General features: G+C 32.9%; 1 protein-coding gene across 6 annotated transcripts in view; it reads right to left on the bottom strand.

The window, feature by feature from the left end:
* NBEA (neurobeachin) overlaps window positions 1-17,612 on the bottom strand; it is a 650,396-nt gene that overhangs the window by 342,213 nt on the left and 290,571 nt on the right. For all 6 annotated transcript variants that reach the window (XM_081551831.1, XM_081551834.1, XM_081551833.1 and 3 more), the window contains one exon: window positions 16,841-16,902. In XM_081551831.1, coding sequence (XP_081407957.1) covers window positions 16,841-16,902 — 62 coding nt within the window. The remainder of the gene's footprint in view (window positions 1-16,840; window positions 16,903-17,612) is intronic.

Below are 17,612 nucleotides of genomic sequence, written 5' to 3' on the forward strand. Positions count from 1 at the left end.
CAAACCACAAAATATATGAAACACAAAAGTGAAACTACAAAAATATAAAAAGATGCCATTCCAGAGGAGGGTAAGGGAAGCTCTGGTGGTGGAGTCGCACCAGAGCCAGAGGATGTCCTGAGAACTGGTGCCAACTCAGGCTGAAGAATGGGCCCAGGAGCTGGAGCCTGAGCTGGCTCTAGCTGTGGAGAGTCTCCATCTCTGGTGCTGGTGCTGGATACAGTGCTGAAGTTGGCACTAGGTGTGCTGTTGACTCTAGTTCTCTCTCTGGATTTGGTGCCAAACTAACTCTAGTTCAGACAGTAGTGCTAGAACTGGTTGTAAATTGGCTCCGGTTCTTGGACTGACTCTAATTCTGGCAATGGTGCCAGGCCTGGTGTGAGAACTGCTGAGAGAAATAATTCTAGACGACTCTAGATCTGGTGCTGATGTCACCTCTAGAGCTGAAGCCAGAGCTGGCGTTAAAAAGGAGCTGGTAAGCTAGTTGGCTCTAGATCTACAGACGGACCTACCTTTATCCCTGCTAGTGTAGGCACTGGCTCTAGCTCAGAGGTGCTGCTGGGACTGGTTCTAATATTTGCTATAGATGTGTAGCCACTGATGGAGTTTGTTTGACAGTTAATGATGGAACTACCTCTATCTCTGGAGCTGGCTCCAGTTACATAGCTGGTTCTAAAGAGAGAACACACAAAAAAAGGGTCTATATTTCTCTCTCTTTTTTTCCATCCATAGTAAGGGAAACTATTTGATGTTCTCTGAGTCCAAGCAAAAAAAAAAAATTATGGGTTTAGTCTATCTTGTTCTTCTGCCACCTCTAACTGTCCTGGCCATCCTTTCTCAGACATGAGTAGATATCAAAACTATGTGACATAGGATTTTAAGATGACAAAAGCTAAAATGCCAATTTTCTAATACACAGTTTAAAACTTGATAACATAATAGTACTTTCCATATGTCTCTGCAACTTCACTTTTGTATGTTTATATGCATATTATATGATTAGATTTTAGATATTGTCTTGTTGAAGGAAGAACCATACTTTATTCATCTGTGGTAACCACAGAAACAGAAGAAATAGAAGATGCAAACTGCACAATGACTATATACAGCATTAAGGCAACAAGAGTTCAATTCTGAAGTTTAGTGATGTTGGATGGAAAGTATAGAAAAAAGACCTTACATATAAAATTTATATTATTATGTATAAAACATTATACATATACATTTCCCAATATCTTTCTTCTAGTTCTAGTAGTTATTTGCTTGCCAAACATGAATATTTTCTTTTCTACCACAGAAACCTACTGGTTACACTTTAACGTTATATAGCTTGGGGTACAAGAGTAGTCTTCCAGGCCTTGTCTTAAGTAAGGACCAAAGAAGAATTCACCTAGTGTGAAGATTTTCAAAATTTCGCATCAACTACAATAATCAATTTGGACAATTTCAATTTATTAAGTCAATTTCTTTTAACTACATTGATTAATATTTATAAGGCTAAAAAAAGTTACTAGTTGTCTTTCCTTAAGAAAGTGAGTTTAATTTTTTTTTTATTTTTCAAATTGCAGTATGACATCAAAGTCCCAGCCAGGAGACATACTAAGTCCAGGACATACATATTCATTTATCTGATGTCTGAGAGGAAAAAACAAAGCCATATAATTTAATTTAAAATTGTAAGTAATATAAGAAAACACAGTAAATATGAATTTTAAAGCATAAGAGCATAGAATACTCCTGTTACTGTGGATTGCATGGGTTACAGCTTGTATCACCCCTTTATCCACTGCACCCCAGTGTGCTGCTTCAATAGAAAGCTTAGAGAAGTCACAACTTAAGCCGTAAAAGTAACAATAAAACTAGATATTTTAAACATAAGTTTTTAAGAGTTTAATAACTGTTTTCTGGAATTTTGCATGAGACATTTGTTTTAATCTCTATTGTTATGGTGAATTTTAAATAGATCTCATAAGGGAATGTGGAAAACACAGGATATTTCTTCACTTTAAAAAACGGTAAATGAGAGAGAGAAAAAGGAAAAACAAGATATTCCTCACAAAATAAAGTATATTCTCTCAGAAAATGTCAAGATTGAATATGGTTTGTTTGTTTGTTTTTAAATTTATCTGGCTGTACTGGATCTTAGCTGCGGCACGGAGGATCTTCTATCTTTGATGCAGCATACGGGTCTTTAGTTGTAGCATGTGAGATATTTAGTTGCAGCATGTGGGACCTCGTTCCCTGACCAGGGATCAAACCCAGCCCCCTGCATTGGGAGTGTGGAGTCTTAGCCACTGGACCACCAGGGAAGTCCCTTGAATGCAGGTTTTAAGCTTGTTTAATGATTTCTGAAATGACAGTTGTGCTAGTAGTGAAGTCAAAGTTGCTTAGTCGTGTCTGACTCTTTGCAAGCCCATGAACTGTACAGTCCATGGAATTCTCCAGGCCAGAATACTGGAGTGAGTCGCCTTTCCCTTCTTCAGGGGATGGATCTTTCTGACCCAGGGATCGAACCCAGGTCTCCCGCATTGCAGGTGGATTCTTTACCAGCTGAGCCACCCAAATAATCAAATTTGAGGGCATCTTTAGTTGAAAACTCTAAACTCCTTGAATTGTTGGCAAAATATGGTATACAGTATTTGGTGGTAAAAAAGAATGCGTTAAGTGTAAAGAAAAAAAATGAAATGTGAAGTAAAAAGTAACCCATAGGAAAACTGTAACAAACAGCATATTCTCCTGCTCTGTAAATGAGTCTTTAGATTTTACTCCTATGAAAAAGGGCAACAGTATAACAAGAATTTATGCTGGCAAAGCAAATATTAAAATGTGTAAAGAAATAATAATTTTAAAACTTTGGAAATGAGAAATGGATCAAGCCTACATCATTATTTTCTCAACACTTAATATCACTTTTATTACTCATGGAACATTCCCTCTGAAATATAATTATTTATAATTTGTAGTGATATCTCACACATATGTGTCCCCTCTAGATCATAAACTCATTTATAAAAAGAAAGATCTTATTTTATCCAACTATGCATATGTAGTAAGTAGCAAGTGACTGGCATAGTATACATACTCAATGTATTTCTGTTGTTGAATTTATTTCTCTAAAATCTATGGTATCACAAACCTGTGAGTTCTCAATTCTGACTGAACAAACAAACAAACAAAAAATCAACAGGAATGTTGCTAAAAAGCACCAGTCATATCAGAATAGTCTCTGAAGACAGGGCCCAGGCATCAGTGTTATTACATTTTAAAGCTTCCCAATTGATTGTGACGTGAATTCAGTGCTGAGAACTACTGACTGAAGTCATTCCTCCCTCTCAACAAGACTGCACACTCACAAACCTCAAAGTTCCTAACTCATCAGCATGGAGTGATTTAGTTATTATAAAGTGATGTGTATATTTCCTTTCAAATTGTTCAATTATTTAAATTCCTTCTACTTATTTGTAAAGTAGTATATTATTGCATAATTACATCATAATCATTGAAGTGCCCACATCCCTTATTACTATAGCCCTTTTCAGCTCTCAGACAGTATTTCATTCCCATAATATGGTATTTGTGTAAGACTGAAAGTGTTACCTTATAATGAACACGTAAAAAAATGAGTAATGAATGGGGTTATAGTGATTCTATTCCTTTACACTGATACGCATTTGTTCCTGCATTTCAAAACATATTTCTTAAATGCATATTACTGTGTAACTGATTCTAGAAGTTTCAAAAGAATTATTAGGGAGGACCTCCCTGGCAGTCCCATGGTTAATACTCCATGCTTTCAATATAGGGTAAGGGGGTTCGATCCCTGGTCAGGGAACAAAGATCCCACATGCCACCTGGTACGGCCAAAATTAAAAAATAAAAATTAAGTAAAATACCGAAAGGGGAGATATCAAAAGCTTTGTGACAAGAAAATTATACAACATATAAAGTACACTGAGAGTTAAGAAATAGGATATAGCTGGGCAAGGAAAGGACACTTTAATCACTGTCCCAAAACAAAGTAAATGAATACATGAAAATGTATACAAAAGGATAATAATAATAATTCATTGTCATCTCAACAAAGTCAATTTCTTGGCAATAATAGGAAAAAAGTATACTCAAAAATCTTAGCTACAAATCATTCCAAAGTCTTCTGCCATTTGAGAAAACATACACTCACTCACCTGTTCCACTACTGAAGAAAATGAGCAGCCATTAGAAAAGGTATAAATTAAACGTAGGCATCAAATTTTTATCCTCATGGGGAAACATACTAAACTGGGTTTGAACGCTTGTTGAGAGCTGTCAAGTATAGACAGGTTTGTCACAATTTTTTAACTCTTCTACATGGATGCATAACATTTCCTCAAGATGAAGGACTTTTTCAGAGATTTGGATATCAAGTTAAGGATCCTTTGAAACTAAACACTTTGAAGACAAATAGGTTCCAGAAGGATGACAATGAAATCCCCATGTTCTCTTCACAATCACTTTATGGTGGTTAGATAACACAGTAGAAATATCGGACCCTGCACATAATTTTTCCCCCACCAGTGTTTTCTCCTCTGAATCAATTCAGTTCACATTTTCCATTGCCTTTTGTTTTGTATATAATTAAGTTAACCAAGTTAATGTCCTTAGAGACTTAATTCATTTCAAATTATTTGAAAATAAGGGAAATATATCAAGGTAAAAATGGGAGGTTAAACTGAGATCTTGACTTTTGGAACTCCAGAATCAGTTTTTACTTCCTATATCTTTAATGCCTATTTATTATTAATTGCCAATAAAAGAAATAGGTATGTTCCTCAAAACAACTTTATAACAAATGTTCATTATAACTGGCATGCTTATAAATTCTGTTCAATAAGAAAAATTGTTAAGTACAAGGAGTGAAGTAAAAAAAAATACTATGCAGAGAGAAAAAAAGAGATGAGTAATGTTTTCAATGTAAGCAATAAAAATTAATGGAAAAATAAGCAAGTACTCAAAGTATAGATTTTTTAAAAAATTTTTGTTGCTTATTTTTATGAACAGTTTACAGAAAGAATTGTAGGAAAAACTGAAAGTAAGAAATGAATAATCAATGATTATTACAAAGAGATTATTGATATGAAGGTCAATAATAGAAAAATCATTAGGCAACATGGAAATATATCTAGCTGATCACTAAAAGAAGAGCTGGTGTATGGTACAAAGATAAATATAATGAGGTTATGTAGGATCTCAGTAGATTGCTGAATTGTGTAGTAAAATTAATACAACTTTTTATAATAAATAATCTTATGAATATATATATATATACATACATACTTATGTTTGTATTCATAATGAAAAATAATCTAGTTTGGTTTACAATATATATTTTTAAACAGCATTTTCTATATCTATGAACATATACAACATACAAGCAAATTTATATTCAGCTAAACTTGAGAGGATACTTTCTTTACTACCTGCTACCAGAAATGATAAGAAGAAGTAAAGGAAATGTCAATTTCATTAAATAAGAAAATGCTTCATAATTTAAGATTTACATAGGTAGGAAAAGAGTAAAAGCTAGAATAGGGTTTTAGAATGTAGTTTTGAGGAAAAAGAACTTTTAAACTTAAAACCAATAAAACAAAATCGTACTGCTCTATAGTCAATGAAATAACAAGGAATGTCTTTCTCTAATATCAATGATTTATGATAAAAAAGATAATTTACATTTAACAGGATACTTAAGAGCGAAGTCTTGACTGACATACTATTTTATCTTAAATTATATAATACTGTTCATACCACTGGATGATCATCTTTGAATGTTATGTTTTTCTAGAGCTAAGAATAGGTGTATCAGCAGAGTGATCATGAAAACTTTATAACTTGAGATACTTGGCCAGAAAAAAGAGAAAAAATAAGATACATTAAAATATGAATATAAGAGAAATTATACCTTTAGAATTAAGAGCTCTAGACTGTACAGAACTATCATAAAAGTGCTGGGTATTATTATATTGAACTACGATGAAAGTTTACCTTGTCAAATATGTTCACAGATAAACCAAAGATAAAATAGACATTTAATGTTTCTCAAGATGTATTTTCTGAGACCTTTTATGTACTAATACTTTGTGGCTACCTTCTATATTATACAAAAGTAAGAAACCATTGTCAAAATTTCCTTATTTTCAACAATAAATAGGGAAGTAACCATTCAGGATTGCGCTGTTGATGCTTCATTGTCTGCTTGGCTTATTCACTCCCATATAGCAAACATGTAGCACACACGATCCCAATTCACACCTTGGCAAAATAATAAATTACCCCATTTATATATATACATATATAACTTAATTATATACAAATTATACCTCAAAATACCCCATAGCCATTTATCTATGCTATCATTTAAAAACAGAAAGAAGTTCTAGTGTTAAATCTGGAATGTTAAAACCCTGTTTGTGCTTTATTACCATGAAGCAGAGTTATGTACAATTACAGTAGAATATTTTATATTTATTCATGAATAACAATGCAATTATAGGTGGATAAGCCATTAGAATTTTAGTGTTGCACAGAAACTTATGTATTGTCTGTCCTTGATACCCAGGGCAAGAATCTTTGACACAACTAGCCGATCTTTGCTTGAAGACCTACAATATTCTGGACTTCTGGAATACCTAGTTCTATTTTTAGACTACATTAGCATTAAAAAAAGCATAGATGTCTATATATGAAGAAAGAGCTGTACCGACCAATACAGAGTCTATATCAAATGCAGCTATTATAAGCACCTGAAATGTGGTTAGTGTGACCTGATAAACGTTCTAAGCATTAAACATATGCCTGATTTGAAAGGCTAAGCAAAAATGGAATGTAAAATACCTCATTTTAAATACTTTTATACTGACTACATGCATGCTGAAATTATATTTAGGTTACATGAAATACACTATTAAAATTAATCTCACCTACTTCTTTTTCTTGCCACCTCTTTTTAATATCTTCTGCTTCTGTTAGGTCCATACCATTTCTGTCCTTTATTGAGCCCATCTTTGCATGAAATATTCCCTTGGTGTATCTAACTTTCTTGAAGAGATCTCTAGTCTTTCCCATTCTGTTGTTTTCCTCTATTTCTTTGCACTGATCGCTGAGGAAGGCTTTCTTATCTCTCCTTGCTATTCTTTGGAACTCTGCATTCAGATGGGAATATTTTTCCTTTTCTCCTTTGCTTTTCACTTCTCTTCTTTTCACAGCTATTTGTAAGGCCTCCTCGGACAGCCATTTTGCTTTTTTGCATTTCTTTTCCATGGGGATGGTCTTGATCCCTGTCTCCTGTACAATGTCACGAACCTTTGTCCATAGTTCATCAGGCACTCTGTCTATCAGATCTAGTCCCTTAAATCTATTTCTCACTTCCACTGTATAATCATAAGGGATTTGATTTAGGTCATACCTGAATGGTCTAGTGGTTTTCCTTACTTTCTTCAATTTAAGTCTGAATTTGGCAATAAGGAGATCATGATCTGAGCCACAGTCCACTCCTGGTCTTGTTTTCGCTGACTGCATAGAGATTCTCCATCTTTGGCTGCAAAGAATATAATCAATCTGATTTCGGTGTTGGCCATCTGGTGAAGTCCATGTGTAGAGTCTTCTCTTGTGTTGTTGGAAGAGGGTGTTTGCTACGACCAGTACGTTTTCTTGGCAAAACTCCATTAGCCTTTGCCCTGCTTCATTCTGTACTCCAAGGCCAAATTTGCCTGCTACGCCAGGTGTTTCTTGACTTCCTACTTTTGCATTCCAGTCCCCAGAAAGTGAAGAACTAAAGAGCCTCTTGATGAAAGTGAAAGAGTAGAGTAAAAAAGTTGGCTTAAAGCTCAACATTCAGAAAACTAAGATCATGGCATCTGGTCCCATCACTTCATGGGAAATAGATGGGGAAACAGTGTCACATTTTATTTTTGGGGGCTCCAAAATCACTGCAGATGGTGATTGCAGCAATGAAATTAAAAGATGCTTACTTCTTGGAAGGAAGGTTATGACCAACCTAGATAGCATATTTAAAAGAAGAGACATTACTTTGCCAACAAAGGTCCGTCTGGTTTTTCCAGTAGTCATATATGGATATGAGAGTTGGACGGTGAAGAAAGCTGAGCGCCGAAGAATTGATGCTTTTGAACTGCGGTGCTGGAGAAGACTCTTGAGAGTCCTCTGGACTGCAAGAAGATCCAACCAGTCCATCCTAAAGGAGATCAGTCCTGGGTGTTCATTGGAAGGACTGATGTTGAAGCTGAAACTCCAATACTTTGGCCACCTCATGCAAAGAGCTGACTCATTGGAAAAGACCCTGATGCTGGGAAGGATTTGAGGCAGGAGGAGAAGGGGACGACAGAGGATGAGATGGCTGGATGGCATCACCGACTCGATGGACATGGGTTTGGGTAGACTGCGAGAGTTGGTGAAGGACAGGGAGGCCTGGCGTGCTGCGATTCATGGGGTCGCAAAGAGTCGGACACGACTAAGCGACGGAACTGAACTGAACTGAACTGCTTTTTCACTTTTTAAAATATAGTTTTAGAAAATTTAAAGTCATATGTGGCTCACATCATATTTTGATTGGATAGCACTACTCTAGATTATCAACTGGGAAAAGTAATTTGTAAGCTATTGCTGTTACAACAGGAATTTTTGCTTATACTAGTAACAATTTTGCATTTATGTGTAGAAATATAATTTGAAAGGATCTGTATTAAACGATAATTTTTTACTACTCCTGGGCAGTGAAAATATGAGATAATAGGAAATTTTATTCAAACCTCTAATACTTATTTTTAAATTGTGCTTAATTTTTGAGGACTACTTTTGCATTAAAAATCATCATGGGCGTCTATGCTCAACTGATTTTCAACCCGAGTACCAAGATCTTTTGATGGGAAAAGGATAGTTTCTTTAGCAAATGATGCTAGGAAAAATAGATATTCATTTGTAAAGGGATAAATTTGGATCCCTATACATACCGGATATAAAAAGTAACTCAAAATGAATCAAAGATCTAAATTTAGGCCCTAAACTAACAAAACTATTAGCAGAGAATAAAGGAGGAAATCCCCACAAGCTTGAACTTGGCCATAGATTCAAAAACATGATATCAAAAGCATAGGTAACAATAACAAAAGTTGATAAACTGGACATCATTAAATTAGAACTTTTGTGCATCAAAGGACACTATCAAGAGAAAGAAAATAAATAACCTACAGAATCAGAGAACATCTTTGCAAATCATATACTTGATAAGGATTTAAAGTCCAGAATAACACTTTCAACTCAACAACAAAAAAATCAGTTAAAAATGAGAAAGGATTTGAATAGGCATATGAAAGATGTCAACATCACTAGTTATCAAGAAAACATAAATAAAAATCACAATGAGACACTACTTCATACTCATCAGGAAGGGCTATAATTTCAAAAACAAGTAAACAAACAAAAAATAAAGAGGGAGGAGAGAAAATAATAAGTGTTAGAGAGGACATGGGGAAATTGGAACCCTGGTTTATTCCTCATAGAAATATAAAATGATGCAGACTTTGTGGAAAACTAGCAATTCCTCAAAAAATTAAACACAGAATTACCAAATGACTCAACAATTCTATTCAATCATACACCTTATACCTAAAGGTATAAGCCTAAAAGAAGTGACAACAGAGACTCAGATAACTTGTAGGTCTATGCTAATAGCAGCATTATTCACAATATTCAAAGAATTAATTCTGTAATTAATTAATAAATATCTATACTAAGTGCTGGACACTGCAAGGTGGGGATGGCATGGTGAAGAGCGAAACAAAAAACATCACTGGCAACATAAAAATAAAATGATTTTTTTATGGTATAAATGTATAGCATAATTAAAATTAATAACATTCATAATGCAACTTGAAAGACTCTAAGGCTTTGTCATCTTTAAGTTTAGTCTTTCTTTTTGCATAGTTTAAAAAAATTCTACAATTCAAAGGGATCTCAATTAATGTGAAATAAATATACTGATGAAACTATACAAAATTTATTTTCTCCATTGGCTGAATGAAATGCTTCCAATAATGAGGAATGGTTGGCATGATGCTTACTCTAAAGGAAACTCCAATGTAATAGATAAAGAATATCATGCCTTTATCACCTGTAAGAGCATCTAATTAAAACATGTAAACAGGGACCTATATTTCCTGTCTAGATATATGTATTTCAAATGTAAAAGGGAAGGATGGATTGATTAAAATTATATAACAATAAACCTGAAAAGTTTCATGAAAGAAAAGAATTTGAAATAACCGGGAAGATATGAAGTAATAGTAATAATTCTGTATTTTATATTTTGATAGTGATGGTGGCTACATCAATATAAGGAATAAAATAGCACTGATAGGAATGAAATAGCACACACACAAATGAATGCATGCAAAGGACAGTGAAAGCTGAAAAATGTCTGTAATCTAGTTAAAAGTATTATGCCAATATTGATTTCCTTCTATTGACACTGTATTACATTTATATAAGATGGTGTTATTAAAGAAGGCTGGGGAAGGGGTGCATTGGATTCTGTGTACTGTTTTTTGCAACTTCCTATGAGTCTATAATTATTTAAACAACAACAACAAAACCACTTAAAAAATGATCATGAATAAATGTGCAAGGGAAGAAAAAGAGGACAAATAAAATTACCTATTATAAAATATTTTATATAACTTATTATAAAATAAAGTATGTTGAAGTACATAGGATTAAATGGAAAAAATCCACCAAAGAGCAAGAGAATATACAAAATGGAAGGACAATGAACTATATACCGCTATTTCCACTATTTTTCAAAGTTGTTGTAATGCCCCTGAAGAATTTATATAATATAAATACAGAAAAATTAAAATAAGAAGAAAACAAACAAACCAAAGTAACAGGCAAGACAGGAAAGGGGTGGACATTGTAGCCAAGTGTGGAAAGGAGTTTTAGTTCAGGGAAGTGGTCTACCAGTATCCAGGGAAATCTGTGTACCTCAGAATGTACTATATTCCTTCTCCTGTGTCACAGACACTGTAGCACTCTTAAAGACTATCCTTCAGGAGGCCAAGGCTTACCAATTTCTTTTTGTCCCAATTTCGGCAAAAATTGATGAGAATTCATACATGAGAAAATAACTGTTGTTTCTCTTATATTAGTATCGTTTTCACACAGATGAGCTCAGCACTTAAGTTTAGCCATCATTTTCCTTTTGTGTTTATAATTCAGGTTGGGTGTGAATTAATCATTATCAAGGATTGAAGTGCTATATCATGTAGAAGTATCATACACATTAAGGTAGCTTAAAAATATTTTATAACAGAAAAGTGATCAACTCAAAATACACCTGCCAATTTCTCCAGAGTTGAAATAAAAGAAATCAGCAATAAAAGACCCCATGCTACTGCTGTTGTGGTTCAGTTCCTAAATTGTGTCCGACTCTTTGTGACCCCATGGACTGCAGCACACCAGGCTTCCCTGACCTTAACTATCTCCTGGAGTTTGCTCAAAATCATGTCCATTAAGACCTCATGGAAGTGATCAAAAGTAATTTGAATTCCATGCTCTTTAACTCTTTGATTAAATTTTCATAGAAGATGGTGTAAATAATTGGGTAGACAATTATTGCTGTGATTGTTCAATAGCATTCTCCCTAAGACACATTAAATACACATTTTCTGATTACAAATACTTGGTAACACTTTAGTAGTAATACTTACTAAAAGCTGTTTACTTTAGAATGTATACATTTCATTGTATAATTTTCTCCCTATTTTCTAATAATTGAAAGTGATTATATGACCCATATTTAGAATGCTCTATATACTTTACAACATTTTCAATTTCCTGTTTAACTTTTATTTATACTTAGGATATATTACAAAGTTTCTGGCAATAAAGATTATACAACCATATTAATTCCAAAAATCTTTAAATGCCTGATTTGCTCCTTTAACTTTCAGATTGAAATTATACCACAGATAAAAGCTGGGGTTAGGTTAGGCATTGTCCTGAGAAAATGGTAGGGATTTCTTAGATATTCAGGACTAAAACAGTGGCTTTATTCCTTTAAAAAACACAGGCAGAAATAGTAACAGGAAACAACACGGACTACTGAAACTATTTACAAGTGAGATGTTTCTTATCAATCTCAACTCTAGGCTATTAATATACTATAATCTTTTATATGAGAAATTACCCTTTTGAGATGCACTATGTGGAAATGGGTAACTACCTGTATTACAAATAAATACATGTCTCCTACTTAATTTCTGATGCACTCCAAAATGAAGCTGGTCACTGGTCTGAGCACATAACAGGTTCATTTCATTTCTCTCCAGACCTTTGTTCAGACTGAATCTCCTTGCCTGTTTAGGCTGTGTAGAAAGTCTATTAACTTCAAGAGGTATGTCTTTAGTCCATCTTATTAAAGCCTTTCAGGAAAATCTTATTTTTATAGTTCAAAGGATCAATTTTCTGTACCACATATAGTTATTGCTTGATGATATTCAATTTAAAATATCAAGCCACTATTTTTTATTCTTCCTTTATTTCAAATTCAGCTAGACTAACAGGCAAGTTTCATGGAGAACACTAGATTCTAAGAAATAGAAAAATATATCAATAGGTCTTTAATAAAGATTACAGAGCTAAAATAGAAAAAGTTGTAACTAAATAATTCAACGTGACATAATTTCACCATGATAATTATCAAGATTTCATATTTTCAAAGATGCTTGAAAAAATGTACTTCATGTATATTTTTCTTAAATTTATCATCTTACTTTAAACAACAAAAACTCTTTAAATATTGAGTACTTATGAAGAAATATTCTTTAGTAGGCCTCTATATTCATCTTATCTATGTCTTTGCACCTCAGTCTTAGGTTCATTATACTTAGAAGAAGAAAAGTTTGTCTTTTCCTCTGTACCATCTGATTAAACTGTATCAAATTGGAGAAAAAATAAAAAAAAAATTAAAAGTTTAAAGGCTAAATCATTTAAAAACAGGAAGATTATTCTTTAGTTGTGGTTCCTTTGTAAGTGCTGTGTTTAGAAGTCCTGGGTTATGGCCTTGATCACATCAGTGAAGTCACTAGAATTCTTTTTCTTTAAGTATATGATGTATTTAAAAAAGAATAAAGGCAAACAAGACCACAAAATAATTCATGTTAGTAACTTCATATACAGATCTTAAAGAGACTTGCAGGGCTGACTTCTACTTTATGTTACTTATATATTTTGGGGGTTTTAATGAGAATAAAAATGATTTATTAAGCATACATTTGCTAAATCAGTGTTTCAAGTCAGAAAGTACTTAAATACTGACATTTTTTTTTTACATAAAAGTCTCTCAATTTATAAAACATTTTTTATTGACAGATAAGGCACAGAAAAATGCAAGTGACATCTGCTAAGCTTTACTTATGAAAACTTAAAGAAATCCTACGGGATAACATCACTCAATTTTTCCTGGAGTACCTCTGATGGAGACTTCCTAAAAAAAATCTGGAAATAATTAGAAACTATTATAGTACCTTAAAAAGTTTACTTGAAAACTAAATCTGCTCTTCATCAAAGAACATAATACATTCAGAATAATGTAATGGAAAAATAAGGTACATATACAGAATAATGAAAAGCATCTCAACCACATCTGATTGTGAAACTTAAAAAAGTTGACAGAGGACAATAGTAGACCTGTGAACTCTGGGGGAAACACTGTATTCACTGATTAAGCACTGACTTTTCAAGACACTTTATATTATTTTACTCCAGTTCATTTTACTCCTAATTTTTTAAAAAAGATACTACTAAATGCATTTTAAAAACAAATTGAAAGAAAAGAAGAATAGGTAAATCTTGAAATTTACTTTTATGTCATGAGATTTATAGGAACAATAAAACTCCATATACAGTAAAAAAATGTTTTTGAGTATCTGTGGGACAATTAATGCAATATAATGATAATGCAATAGCATCTTAGAACTTAAAATTTGTTTTTCAAGAGACCTAAATTCCACTGGCATGTCCCTTAGAGTTTAAAAGACTGTCCATATGAACTGAATTATCCTTGACAAGTACCTTCAGACACTTGTAACATGATCTCATGTAAATTTAGACCATATTTTGCACACAAACCACTGGCAATAGTAAGTTTATTCAAGAGCTCAAGATAAAAAGGAAAGAAAAGCTGATAGTCTTAATAATATGTGTAGTTAACATGAAATTTCCGAAATCAAAAGCATCAAAATAAAGGCATCTAATGAAAGAAAAACAAATGCTGTGAGAAATGCTGCATCTTCCTTTCCTTTTTCAGTTCTTCACTACCTGTTTTCTCCAAACAAAATGATTTCTTTCCATGTTTTATCCAAATTTATGGAAAAAACACATTCTAAACAAATAAATAAACCAGAAACTTCTATTTGCATTGAAAACTTATTTTAACCAATGATTGATTAAACCACAGTGTGGATAACATCTTTGTTGTGTTTCCCACTGTGGGAAAAACTTATTCATGCAGTCCATCAAGATAGTTACTCCTTCAGATTTCCAGCTATTTTATTAGTACTAATAACTGCTGATCACAGTAACATGGAGCTATATCAACATTTGCAAAGGGCTAACTGTAACACAGAAGAAAAACAACTCAAAACTCCGCTGTTTCAAGGATTCCTCAGGATTGCCTCTGCCTTGGCACCAAAAACAGCCTACAGAACCATGCTAATTCTATAGGGATCAGCTCCATTGTCAAAGAAATGCATTAAGGCCTGAAGGAGAGATCTCAGTATTGGAGAGAGCTGCTTGCTAAGCAATCTCCACAGCACCCGCAACTATATTTATCTCTCTTTATCAGAAGTCTGCTACTGCTATGTTGTCTGGCTAATGGATGAAAACAGGATATAAATCATCATGAATTTGAGTAGTGGAGAAAATGGCATATTATTTTAAAAAATTCTGAAGACATGTCCATTTTTTGTGTGTCCTCAAAGCCAAGGTTTTATATATCTGTCCAACAATGAATGATCTGCAAAAGATGTTTTTATAAGCTAATTTTAAAGTAGAACAGTGAATTCTTCCCACCTGAATTGCATCAAAGGAAGATTACTGATTTGTTTATCAGCTATTTCTTTAAAATTTTGTGGAAAGTAAAGTTTTTCAGTTTAATAGAAAATGAAACAGCTGGAGCTTATTTTTTTTTTAAATAAAGACATTTTTAAACCATTTAAATGAGGTATTTTTAATCAATTAACCACTTAAATATTTAAAACGCACTGAATTATTTTAGACATTCAACCTAAAGATCAAGTTGAGAGACATGTTTATAATACAGCTTTGCTGAAACACTGAAAGAAAGTGCACTGCATAGAGAGCTTAAATTTCTCACTCTTCCTTTCAATCAATAACTGAGGCAAAGTTTCATCTCTAGGGCCCTTAATGGCAGGAATTCCTGGAGCCAGCAAATGAGTAATGTTAAACCTATGATTAGATGATGAGGCCATCAAAGACACTAGACCCTAATGCTACATTCTTCTTTATTTCTCTGAACTGCAGTGAAACCAGGAGCTAAGGAAGAAGGAATTTTACATCATTCTCCCCCATGAAACCATTTCTTTCAAGGGCATCATCAAGAACCTATGAGGTCCAGACAGATTTCACAGAATGTCTCTCGAACTCAGCACTCTGGCTTTGGGTGACAATTCTCAAATGTCCGGCAGATGAACTCCTGCCAGGGATGCTGTTTCCTTTAACATCTTCCTTATTTATATTTCTGGATGAAAAGTGGAAAATGGATCTAATGATTTCCCTATGAATATATTCTTGAAGAAAGTAAACCTGAAGACTGAAAAATAATAGGTAAGTTTTGGTTGTTTTACTTTTGTTGATGCTTTAAAGGATTGGTTGAAGCCATATTGTTTATTTGGAAGTTAGTTGTGGTTTTAGTCAGACCTCAGGTCAGTAACTAGAAACAGTATATATAAATTTTCCTTTCTACTGAGGAAATTAGGATGTAAAAACTACTTATTACAAACATACATAAGTTCTTTTATCATTTTCATATTATAAAATATTTAATACTTATGTAAAAATCAGGACCACCAGGAGACTTGGCAGAGCTGGCAATAAAAAAGACCATTAGGTCCCTATTTTGGTTATCAGAAAAATGTTACATACTATTTTCTTCTAATTGCTTAAAAAAACAATAGCCAGAAATTATAATTCTATTTTTAATTCTGATTATTAAAGATAAAGAGTATAAGTAGAGTTTTAGATTTTATACTGAAATATATAAATTACATTAAAAAAGGGAAAGCAACAATCATATCAAAAAACCCTCGCTGATCAGCTGTGTTTTATACTCTGGCTACTGCATTAAAAAGATAACCTCCAGTTTGCATTATCTCTAATAGTGAAAAAGAAACCATATAATTAACTATGAACATCAAAATTACAATTACTACTCTATCATTTAAAAAAGATGGATGTAAAGAAGGGTATCAAAATAGCTATAACAAATTATATATATATTTGCAGAAATTAAAAAATAAGGAACAATAGAAGGCTAGGTAAGATGGAAAATAATAAAACAGCTAAAAGGAGGGGAGGAGGGAGATTAAATCAATATTTGCATGGTAAGATCATTTACCTAAATACATATCTCAATTTATTTTCTTCATCTATTAGATAATAGACATTTTAAAATACATAAACATATACATATATATTTACATCCACTCTTCTGTTAATGACATAAAGCAATCCTCATGTAGTTTAATGTAATCAAATGATTAAGATTTCATACCTGAGAACAAAGCAGCATAACAAGCTCAACTACAGACGTGCTGGACTTCATACAAACGAGGCCTACAAAAAGAAAGGTTAAAATAAAATGAAATAACAGTGGTAGAAATCATCATTCTAAGGTAATTCATTATGTAGTTTTAACTTATAAAACATTTTTTAAAAATAGAATTCCTAAAATAAAATGAATGGAAATACTAACATATTCTTACAGCATTAATTTCAAAATATACAGATATTTCAAGAAGATATGAAAAATACATAAAAATTGACCTCAGACTTGGGTTATTTATTCAGTCAAGGCATTTCTTATATTTAAACAAGGCATGGGTAGCTTTCAAAAGTTATAAGCCAGTTAGAGCTCCTTTTATTCCAATGACATTTACAATGTGATTGTCTCCAGGAACACAGAACAGTAACCACTGAAGATCTATCTAAATTTTCTTCCAAAAGACAAAATTAAAATAATTTAGAAGCAGGTAACTACCCATAGGTTGTCAATGGTTAAATGAATTTTGAAATATTAAAAAATGAATTTCTCATACAACTAACATGTTACACAATACTTATAAAATAAAATATTCCATTGTTCTGCTTCCAAAGTCTCTGAATAGAAGTCAGAAGAAAAAAGAATTCAATGTAATAATGGCTAACTCATTGATCACGTGCTATGTGCTGGGTACTGTGTTAAGTGCCTTATGTACAAATAACTCATTTCGTTCTCATTATATTTTGTGACATATTATTATTATTATCATTCTACAGGTAAGAAA

This window comes from Giraffa tippelskirchi, chromosome 12, assembly GCF_054371585.1.
Source record: "Giraffa tippelskirchi isolate mGirTip1 chromosome 12, T2T-mGirTip1v1.2.pri, whole genome shotgun sequence".
NCBI classification, from domain to species: Eukaryota; Metazoa; Chordata; class Mammalia; order Artiodactyla; family Giraffidae; genus Giraffa; species Giraffa tippelskirchi.